This window comes from Ostrea edulis, chromosome 1 (assembly GCF_947568905.1).
Source record: "Ostrea edulis chromosome 1, xbOstEdul1.1, whole genome shotgun sequence".
NCBI lineage: Eukaryota > Metazoa > Mollusca > Bivalvia > Ostreida > Ostreidae > Ostrea > Ostrea edulis.
This window is the reverse complement of record NC_079164.1, coordinates 56,047,694-56,059,811: the sequence shown is the minus strand read 5'-3', so window position 1 is coordinate 56,059,811 and position 12,118 is coordinate 56,047,694. Positions and strand designations below refer to the sequence as shown.

The window sequence follows — 12,118 nt, the reverse complement described above, 5'->3', positions numbered from 1 at the left end:
TTCTTGGTACACCAGACATCCCTCTGAATTGGCCGTGTTTGGGTTTTTGGGGTTTTTTTTTTGGGGGGGGGGGGTTGGTCTGAGAGCTGGCCGGTTTAAAGAAATTTCACTGTAATTCTTTAATTTTATTTTTCAGCTGATAAACAATGTTCAGATGGATGGCAAAGGTGGTGTTGCCAAAATCAACTCTCATATTGCAAAAGTTAACCCACAGGTATGCTGACTGCCAGAGATGAATAAAATTTTATAAGATTTATGAAATTTTAAGGTATTTTTTAAAGAAAATATTGACATAATTATGCTCTTACTGCTTTCACAGGATGGAGGATGTATTCTGGAAACTATTGATAAACCAGAGTTTTCTTTGATGGGAAATTTCCTTTGTTGTGATGGCCAGCCAGGAAAAGTATCAGCATTCTTTAATTTGGAAAAACAAATTATGAATTTTCTCCAGTTTGTTGAATTTAAGATGATTTTTTAATGTATTTGGCTGGGTTAATCATATTTTGCAATTCAATGTGGAAGCTTTCCAGCTGGGTTTCCTTTGCCGTTACCCCCTCTTGCAATGTATTCTAAAAGAAATTGAAAAGAATAATGAAAAATCATTAATTTTCATGGGAGTTAAATTTGGGGGGGGGGGGGTGATTTAAGCATACCCACATATTTTAACTATACTCCCTACAACCGAAGGTAGGGAGGGGGGGGTTATACTGGAATCACCTAACTGTCTGTCCATCCATCTATAGACACATTGCCCTGAGCATATCTTTAACACCGATGAACAGATTTGAGCATATCTTTAACACCGATGAACAGATTTGATCAACGCTTTGTGTATATCTTAAATGTATGATAAAGTTGTGCACCTTCTATTATGATTGAGATTTTTTAACATTCAAGGAAGTTATGGATATTTTTGTTTTCAACTTTATCACGGCTACCCATGTCCTAAATCATAATATATCGGTTATGCAAGGAAATTCGTTTGGAGTGTTTCCGGTTATGAGTTAAAAGAGAACAACACGCCGCTTCGACAGGTAGGTAAATCTGAGTTTTTCATGTTTATGATGATTTAACCACTGTTGACGAAAATCGGGGAATGTATTCAGCTGTAGAAATGATTTAAGCACACGAAATAACCTTAATTACCAATATTTAAAGCGAAAAGACAACAGGAGTTGATTTTCTGAGAGCAGGAGGAGATTGAATTTTTAAATTTTCTCACGACTTTCGATTGTCAAGGTCAATATCGGATCAATCAGCTAACCAATAGAAATATTTTGACCACACTACACATTGCTTCCCTTTTGTAATAACAGATGATGTAGCGGGGTGTGTATTAAACAACTTTTCCTCTAAATCATAACCAATCCATTTAATCATAACTTATCCCCTAAAGCATTACCTGACCCGTTTGGATAGGAGTTTTGACAAAATACAAACACCAACATAAAAAAAGTAGAATATTTTAATTTCAACATGCAGAAATCATCCCTAGAGTGGTCAACTTAATTCGACTTGTGAGCTGATTGAGCCGATATTGACCCCGACAATCGAGATTCGTGAGTAATATTCAAAATTCAACCTCCTCCTGCTCTCAGAAATTCAGCCCGTGTCGTCTTTTCGCTTTAAATATTGGTAATTGTGGTTATTTCGTGTGCTTTAATCATTTCTACAGCTGACTACATTCCCCGATTTTCGTCGACAATGGTTAAAATATTATAAACAAGAAAAACTCAGGTTTACCTACCTGTCGAAGTGGCGTGTTGTTCTCTTTTAACTCATAACCGGAAACACCCCAAACGAATTTCCTTGCATAACCGATACATTATGATTTAGGACATGGGTAGCTGTGTTTATGGACTCAGTCATTTAGTTTACATTTTTTTAATGACATAGTCTCTCGCAGAGATTACTGCATAAATTAAGTAGAGGTTTGCCAACTGTCTGTGAAGTGATTTAGTCAGGATGTTTTCTGAGAGACTAACACATAGATTTTTCTTAAAATTTGTACTTTCCTTATTCATCATATTTAAGAAACAAATATCATTTTCGAAAATTCATGAGGGTGTGAAATGCAACCCTTAATTCACACCGGCCGCATACTTCATGAAAATGAAAAGTATGTTGGCGTGAAGTGTTGCTGTTCATACCGTCATGATTTTTAAAATTGAATTCTGTTTTTATATTGACATTATACTTTCATCTTTGTTATTGCAATTGGTTGTCATCGTGTGACATGCGTCGTGCGTTAACAATTGAACATTTTTAGGTTTGTGCTCCATCAGTCCAGTTTTCCGCACTTTTTTCTCTGTTCTTGCAGATATTTATTTTATATTTGGTACAATGCTTTGCCATAACAAGTTACTGATCAAGTTCGAATTTGGTCACGGTCCGTTGATTTTTTTAGTTAGTTATGGCCCTTGGACTTGGAAAAATAGTGTGAATTATCAGTTTTCCAGACTTTTTGAATTTGGTCCTGGTTCGTTGATTTTTTACTTATATTGGCCCTTGGACTTAGAAAAATAGTGTGAATTATCAGTTTTCCAGACTTCAAATGAAGTTGTGCTTGCAGATATTCATTTGATATTTGGTACATTGCTTTGCCATAACAAGTTACCGATCAATTTCGAATTTGATCTCGGTTCGTTTATTTTTCATTAAGTAATGGCCCTTGGACTTAGAAAAATAGCATGAATTGCTGGTTTACATCCAAGTTAATTATCTCTGTAGATAATAGTACTACACTCATTAAAACTTCTAGCATAATAATACAACAATATAGCTAAATTATTCATGATCACCTACATGTCACAGTTTATTGACTTGGTTAAAGACCTAATTAACCCCCCCCCCCTTTTTTTTTAAATTTCTCTTTTTGTTCCTTGTGTAGTCTCTACTCGAATAGTAGTTGATTTCTTATCCTGGTTCCCCAATTTTCCCTTTTACCATAAGCTACATAATGAACTTTGAATAATGTTGTGATACAGTAATTTTTGCAACCGGTAGGGGACTGTGTACTAATTGCCATGCAATACTCTCAGAATGCTTGTTAACTTCTTGATAACTATTATTCCAATTCTTTTCAAATTTGGTATGAAGCATCTTTGGGACAAGGGGGGCATAAATTGTAAATTTCAGGATTCCTGCAGTCCTGGGACCTTAGGGGCAGGGAAAAAACTGACCAATTTTCAAAAATCTTCTTTAGAACCGCACATGTGTAAGAAAAACTAAATGCATAGTGATGTAGAGCATGCATAGTGATGTAGAGCAGGAAGGCCTCTACCAAAACTTTAAATTTGATGATCCCAGGGGTAGGAGTTTTTGTATTATGGTGGGGCCAAACTTAGTACATAGTATTTATGTGTAAGTTTGCTGATACTGTATAAAATCTAAATGCATATTAGGATGTACAAAACATTATGAATTTCACAACCCAGGGTTTTGACTCTAGAATGGGTCCAAATTAGTCATATCTTTTAATGTTGATACACCTAATATGTAAAGCCTTTCATCAGTGTATGCACTTTTGAGGGCAGTGAACTTTTAGGAACACATCTTGTTTTATACTGTTGCTGAACATTAGAATTTAGCTTAGATATTCAGAGGAGGAAATTTTTTTCTAGATTTCATAGCCTTTGGGAGGAGTGAACTTTTTCATTAGTACTCAGGTGACCGAAGAGGCCTGTGGGTCTCTTGTTGGAATTTCCAGTCATTAAAATGGACATAATAACTTTATCAAAATTCATACGTGAATTGTTCCCAACTGTATATATACATGAGGAAATGGCTATCACTCCATATTGTAAAGATATCAAATGCAAACACATTGGAAATGTAAATATAAAGATGTGCATCTTATATTTTCATCATGATTGGACAATTTTTCTTCGTTTTACAGGTGTTTCTTCAACTTATTGATTGAAGAGACTGCATGCCCAGCGGCCCTAATATTCTTTAAAACATTTTTGTTACGCAATCCTTTGTCTTTTTAGGATTTTATATACCAACATGTTCTTGTTCTTCATCTTCTTTCAACTACAGTCCAGCTGGACATGTCATTACTGGTGATGTTGATATAGTTGAAAATGAGGACCTCAAATCACTTATTCTTAAAGGTCCTAAATACAGAGAACCTCGGTCTTTTAATTGGCGACAGAACTTCATCTCTATTATGAGTTCTGTCGAAGATTATGCCAGACGATGGGATAAATATGAAAAAGAAGAACTTGATACATTGTCAGAATGGGTTAAAAGCATAAGAGGGATATTAAAATCCCGCATTAGACACATGAAAACAAAAGTACGTACCAGCTATCCCTCTGTGTTTAGTAAACCAGAAGTGATAAAAGAATTAGATAGGTTACATGAGGAATATGTTTTGGTTCCAGCTGACAAAGCTAGTAACAACATTGTCTTTGTTTGTAAGGCTCATTATTACAACTGTATTTTAAACGAACTTGGCATTAATTCCACGTTTGGTAATCATACTTATACTCCAACTGCCCTTTTAAAAGACGAAATTCTTCAAAACCATGCTTCAGTTTTAGACACATTTAATATTCCAGTCAATGGGTGGAATGAATATGAGTTACCGTACCTATACTGGATTCCTAAACTACATAAAATCCCTTACAAACAAAGATACATTGCTGGATCCAGCAAGTGCTCTACCAAGCCCCTATCTTTGCTCCTCACGAAAATGTTAACAGCTGTGAAGGAGAAACTTCAAACTTACTGTGCGACTACATATGCCAGAAGTGGTGTTAATCAAATGTGGATTCTAAAAAATTTTAAAGAACTTTTAGTAAACTTGAAATCACAGAATTTTTCCCAAATCAATAGCATTAAAACCTATGACTTTTCAACACTATACACGACCATTCCTCACGATAAATTAAAGACTAGACTTTTTGACATCATAGACAGTTGCTTCTTCAACAAAAACGGAAAACGGAAATATTCATATCTAGTGATCAGTCATTCAAAAACTTACTTTGTTAAACACCACTCTGATTCCACGCACAAGTACTCTGAAGTTGAAATAAAAAATATGCTAGAGTTCCTCATTGACAATATCTTCGTGGTCTTTGGTGATCAGGTCTTCCAACAGTCTGTTGGAATTCCCATGGGCACGAATTGTGCTCCTTTGTTAGCTGACCTGTTTTTATATTCATATGAAGCAGAATTTATTCAAAAACTTCTACGTGAGAAGAAAAAATCTCTCACTGTGACCTTCAATTCGACTTTTAGATATATCGATGACGTTTTGTCTATTAACAATGGTAGCTTTCATTCATATGTCGATTTGATATATCCCTGTGAGCTCGAAATAAAGGACACCACAGAGTCGTCCACTTCTGCTTCATATTTAGATATTTTATTGAAAGTAGACATTAACGGCAAACTAACAACTCAACTGTATGACAAACGGGATGATTTCAGCTTCTCCATCGTCAACTTCCCACATTTATGTAGCAATATTCCATTATCACCTCCATATGGTGTTTATATATCTCAACTGATTCGATATGCAAGAGCTTGTTCTCGGTATAGTCAGTTTTTAAATCGAGGTAAGCTACTGACAAACAAGTTGATGGTACAGGGATTTCAACAATCTCGATTGAAGTCAGCATTTCGCAAATTCTATGGTCGTTATAACGATCTAGTTCGTCAATACAACCTCGCATTGGGTCAAATGCTGTCTGACGTGTTTCATACCGATTGTTAAGCCGTTCTTGGCACACTGATTTTGACTGCGGATAACTCCGTTTACCTGATCAGGATATAGGGCTCACGGCGGGTGTGACCGGTCAACAGGGGATGCTTACTCCTTCTAGGCACCTGATCCCACCTCTGGTGTGTCCAGGGGTCCGTGTTTGCCCAACTATCTATTTTGTATTGCTTGTAGGAATTATGAGATTGATCACTGTTCGTTATCTTCACCTTGCATATAGAAGAAAGTCCACTTGTAGTGAAAAGGTTACCTGTAGGTGTCCAATAAGTTGACAATTAGTGTCCATTATTTTTAAGAATGGACAGATACTGTCCGTTCTTAAAAATAATGGACAGTAATTGTGAACTTATTGGACAGTGCCAGGTAAACCCAATAACTTATTAGACGTGTACAGGTAGTCTGTAAATAAGAGAAAGACAATACATTTGTCAAAGAGATACAAATTTAATTTTAAATTCCCTACAAGTAAGAACAACACAGATATCGGAAAAATCACTGAAACATTTAAAAACGATATTTCCCTTTAGTAGAATTCTCTGCTTCATCTCGTAAGATTCACAATTTTTAATTCCATTGGCCATTACTATATCGCATCAAAACTTAAATTTGAAAGACATATTTCCATACTGTATTTGAATTTCGCTGGATTCAGAGGCACATTCAAAAACTTATTCACAATGCTTTTTTATGTTTTCTTTATTAGCATATCTTAATTCTGAATTATTATTTTCGCTTTCATGAATAATTTCATTTCACGGGATAGGCGTATTGGGTTCTTTTGGCTGACGTTAATTATTTCCTCATCCAAATATTCGAAAACACAATGCTTTTCAGATCAAAATTTGGCTCCATAACTTTCTCACCCTCCATATCCAGAATATAACACTCATTAAGATAATATTTACAGTACTTTCACTAAAATCCTTTTTGATTGTGCAATGAAAATGTTCTCCCCATCAGAGGAAGACGAGTTGATATGGCTCAGTACTATAGAAATAGTGAATATAAAACCTGCAGTAGAAGACTACTTACCTGAAACTGTCCAATAAGTGAACAAAAGAAACAGACTTCTACGCAAGACTGTTTATATTGTCAGAATATTCAAAAATATCTTTATTCATAATTATCATTGTCAATGGGTTTACCTGAGTCTGTCCATTCGTAGAACAAAAGATGTAATGTTTTAAGTAGGATACAAGCCTCAAACTGTCCATTCTGTGAGAGAAAGAACCGATCAGTTCTTTCTCTCACAGAATGGACAGTTTGAGGCTTATATCCTTTACCTAAAAAGTCCTTAAAGAATGTTGAATTCAAGGGGGATATCGTAAAAAAAAAAGCTCTGATTTTTCATGTCAGTTCCTATGTTTAGCTCATCTGAGCTGAAAGCTCAAGTGAGCTTTTCTGATCATCTGTTGTCCGTCGTCTACCCGCCCGTCCGTCTGTTCGTCAACACTTTCTTTGTGATACGATAACTCAAACAGTTTCCATTGTACAGTTTTCAATTTTTTTTACAAAAATAATTTACAATAAGAGGAAGACAACTATAGATTTTGTGGTCATGTCACTTGTCTGTCTGTCTGTATGTCAGCCGATCTTTGTTATTATGAACACTTTATGACACGATAACTTAAACAGTTTTCATTGTACAGTTTTAAAATTTTGTACTGAAATAATTTACAATAAGAGGAAAGCACTTATAAATTTTGGGGTCATTTCACTTTGTCTGTCGGTATGTATGTCATTATCTTTCTTATTTTGAGTCCTGTATCTATTTACCACTCTCTAAGGGAGATAATTCAATTTGAATTATGATGTATTGAAAAAGAAAAGTTACAAATAATAACTCTATAACATTGTGTATGTGTATATATTTTTTTCTTTAATATAATAATTATTTTAAAAAAAAAAAAATGCTTAATGTTACGTGTATATTAAATTAAATGTACATCATTTCCAGTCAACAACTCTCGATCGAGATCGGTATATACAAAATTAAATTTCTAATATCTGGTTGAAAAGTGGAACTGCTTCATTGAATTATCTACTAATTGCATGTTACACCTTAGAGAATTGTTCCTTTTAATAAAGAAATTAAGTCACAAAATAGATACAAAATGAGTGTACCTTATTCATTACCGTTACCGAACTTTTGTCGGTGACAATCTAGAAATGGCGTGTTTCACTGGTTGTTGACGGTAAGGTCCACATTTTCTACTTCAGTATTTTGATATTTGCTTATGAATGTTTTTAGCGCATACAAATTGGTATGTCTCTGCTAGGAATAAGGGAAACTGCCTCACATATGTATATAAAGATATATTCTATATATTTCTATTTTTAGGTCACCTGAGTAAACTCAGGTGACTTATTGCAATTGGTTTTCGTCAGTCGTCCGTCGTGCGTTAACAATAGAACATTTTGAACTTCTTCTTAATAACTACCAGTCCAATTCTTTTCAAATTTGGTATGAAACATCATTGGTACAAGGGGGACATAAATTGTAAATTTCAGGACCCCAGCACCCCTGCATGCATAGTGATGTAGAGCAGGAAGGCCTCTACCAAAATTGTATATTTGATGATCCCCGGGGTAGGGGTTCTGACCCCAGGGCGGGGTCAAACTAGTTATATAGTGTTTATGTGGAAAACACTTAAATTACATCTTCTTTAATGCTATTGATACTAAATTGAAAGTAAATAGATATTTAGGAAGAACAGGTAGTCCTTTACCAAAATTGTAAATTTGATGATCCCAGGGGTAGGAGTTTTGGTATCAGGGTGGGGCCAAAATGGTCAGTTATTAAATGTGTAAACAAAAGACATTTTTAACTTCTTCTTGATAACTATCATTCCAATTCTTTTCAAATTTGGTATGAAACATATTTAGAACAAGGGGAACATAAATTAGATTCCGGCACCCCTGGGGCCTTAGGGACAGGGCAAAAACTGTCCCAAAATGACCAATTTTCAAAACTCTTCTCAAGAACTACACACATATAAGAAAAACTAAATGCAAAGTAATGTAGAGCAGGAAGGCCTCTACCAAAATTGTAAATTTCATGATCCCCGGGGTAGGGGTTCTAACCCCAAGGCGGGGTCAAACTTGTTATATTATGTTTATGTGGAAAACACTTAAATAACATCTTCTTTTAAGTGCTATTGATAGTTATTAAAATTGAAAGTAAATAGATATTTAGAAAGAACAGGTAGTCCTTTACCAAAATTGTAAATTTGATGATCCCAGGGGTAGGGGTTTGGTATCAGGGTGGGGCCAAAATGGTCAGTTATTAAATGTGTAAACAATGAACATTTTTAACTTCTTGATAACTATCATTCCAATTCTTTTCAAATTTGGTATGAAACATATTTGGAAGAAATGGAACATAACTCGTATATTTTAGGATTCCTGCACCCCTGCAGTCTTGGGGGGGGGGGGCAAAAACTGCCCCAAAATGACAAATGTTCAAAACTCTTCTTTTCAATGACCACACACATGTATGAAAAACTAAATGCAGTGATGTAAAGCAGGAAGGCCTCTACCAAAATTGTAAATTTCATGATCCCCGGGGTAGGGGTTCTGACACCAAGGCGGGGTCAAACTTGTTATTTAGTGTTTTTAGATGTAAAACATTTAAATAACATTTTCTTTAGTACTTTTGATACTAAATGGATGGAGCAGGTAGTCTTTTACCAAAATTGTAAATTTGATTTTCCCCAGAGTAAGGGTTTTGACCCCAGGGTGGGATCAAACTTAGTATATATAGTATTTATGTGTAAGTTTGCTGATACTGTATAAAATCTAAATGCATACTTAGAAATAGCAGAAAAGGGTGTACAAAAAATGGTGAATTTCACAATCAAGGGTTATGACTTTAGGATGAGTCCAAATTAGTCATATATTTTGATGTTTTAATGTTAATACACCTATTATTTAAAGCCTTTCATCAGTGTATCCACTTTTGAGGGCAGTGAAGTTTTATGAACACATCTTGTTTTATACTGTTGCTGAACATTAGAATTTACCTTAGACATTCAGAACAGGAATTTTTTTCTAGATTACATAGCCCATGGAAGTAGTGATACTTTTTCACTAGTATTCAGGTGACCGATAAGGCCTGTGCGCATTTTGTTAAAAATGTAGAACACTTCTATCAAATGTGTTTGAAAACGCTTGGACCCCTGATTTCAGAATTTCCTTTTTTTTTTAGACGTCAGTATTTCAAATTCATAATCCTTTTCGAATAGTATGTACCACATTTTGTACCAGTTGTCCATTTTGAATCCCTTTACAATGGAATTTAGTTGCACTATGTTGTGTTTGAGTGGATGAGTGTGTGCCAAAGAGAAGTAATTTACATTTGCATCAGTCTCTAATGAATTAAATATGCTTTGTGATCCCTTTCCCACAAATTTTCACCAGCCCCAAACATTTCTATATCAAATATAGATGTCACTTTCCTCTAATAACCCTCAGTTGGGCCCTTGCTGACCGTGTCAGTTTTCTAGTTCACATTCAAAACAGGAATTGCCGGGAGTACGCATTTAAACAGTGAATTTTAAAATATTTTAAAGAAGAAGGGATTAGAAGATAAAAGGAAATTTTTCAAAACCAGGTTTTCTCACGAACATAATATTTAGTGTTTGGTATCTCAATGCTGAAAAACAACATACATGTATATATCGGGGGGGGGGGGGGGTATGGTATTGAGATTGTTTTTCTTTTTTTAAAATTCGACCTTGATCATGATTATTTGGCATAGCACATTTTCACCCCTTCTGCAAGGCGCCCATGGCCACAGCATAGCTGTGTGTATTAATTGGCAAAGATAACACACACGGTGGATCTCCGTGAATTTTCCACCTTGGTCTTTCCATGGTGGGTTGTATAAAACTTGCGCTATGTACTGTAAATACATATATTATGTTAATTTGTAAAACTAGCTTTCATCAGTGTATGCACTTTTAAGGGCATTGAAGTTTTAAGAACGCATCTTGTTTTATACTGTTGCTGAATATTAGAATTTAGCGTTTATAGATTTTCAGCACAGGAATTTTTTTTCTAGATTACATATAGCCCTTGGGATTAGTGATACTTTTAACTAATACTCAGGTGACTGATAAGGCTTGTGGGCCTCTTGTTGGTGACCATGATTGATTTATTAACATGATTTTTTATTAGTGATTTCATTGCTAATGATTCTAAAATAGATGACGGATAAAATTTTCAGTTATAGAGTATTAAAATATTATTTGAAATAAGATTGAAAGCCTTATTATGGATATCTTGTCTTTTAGGTTTTAGAAGTAAAAGCCAAGAAGAGAGTTGGCGAGGAGAATTTTATGTCCTCTTTAAGAAAGACATTAAAAGCACACTATGGAGAGAATCCTGTGGCATTAGGTGGGGTTTTCTTGGTGGAGAAAGGAAAAGCAAACCTCCACATTATGGTTAGTTTTTTCTTTATTTTCTTATGGATTAAGTACTATCATTTTAAAGTTTATCATTTAAAACACTTTGGTTTACATCCTTTATTAGCTGACTTTTTTTTAGATCACCTGAGTAAACATAGGTGACCTATTGCAATTGATCTGCGTCCGTCGTTGTAAGTTAACTATTGAACATTTTTAACTTCTTTATAACTACCATTTCAATTCTTTTCAAAGTACCAAGTGCAGTGTGGGCCATTTTATGCCCCCATTCAGATATCAGCAATTTTCGCTCTAAACTATCAACTGGGGGTAGGCTTTGTAATTTTGACTTTTGTTTTTTGTTGTGATGTCATGTTGCCTAGCTAAAGTTCATTCATTTACATAGGGAAAGGCATATACACTGTATGATTTGTCATAATTATAGAGTCTAATGGTATTTTGAGAATTAATAATGCACAAAATATTTTCATTTTCATTTTTTTAAATTTTGAATGTCCCATAGAGTAATATTGGAACATATTCAATAGGGAATTTTCAAGTTCTTCCATGTCCATGTTTATATTCTGCATTTAGTCACTATTACGTCATATTTTTTAGGCATATATAGTAATTTCCGGTTTATCGTCGTTAAAGTAATCATAAATGCTGCTTTACGTATGTGATGTAATTTATAAATACACAACTGTATGGCCTATTAAGATGGACATTGATTCAATGCAAGCATTGAATTGAAGATATTTTTGTTATATATGAGTGTTTCTTCTTGTTCCTTTTCCTGTAAAGGTAACCTAACAAAGGCTATGTAAGCTTGTGACTGGTATGAATTTCGAAATCCTTTCTAAAAAAAAAAAATGATGGTGTACTCTATTATACATACAAAAATGTTTATCTCAAGCTCTTGATCGGTAAAGAAAAATGATTGAATTGTTGGAAATCAATAAAAATGTGGTAGAAA

The 12,118-nt window shown here is 34.6% G+C and overlaps 1 protein-coding gene across 3 annotated transcripts in view; it reads left to right on the top strand.

Moving 5' to 3' along the window:
• LOC130051844 (ester hydrolase C11orf54 homolog) overlaps positions 1-12,118 on the top strand; it is a 227,025-nt gene that overhangs the window by 166,467 nt on the left and 48,440 nt on the right. For all 3 annotated transcript variants that reach the window (XM_056154788.1, XM_056154790.1, XM_056154791.1), the window contains 3 exons: positions 137-214; positions 320-406; positions 11,032-11,181. In XM_056154788.1, the coding sequence (XP_056010763.1) occupies positions 137-214; positions 320-406; positions 11,032-11,181 (315 nt within the window). The remainder of the gene's footprint in view (positions 1-136; positions 215-319; positions 407-11,031; positions 11,182-12,118) is intronic.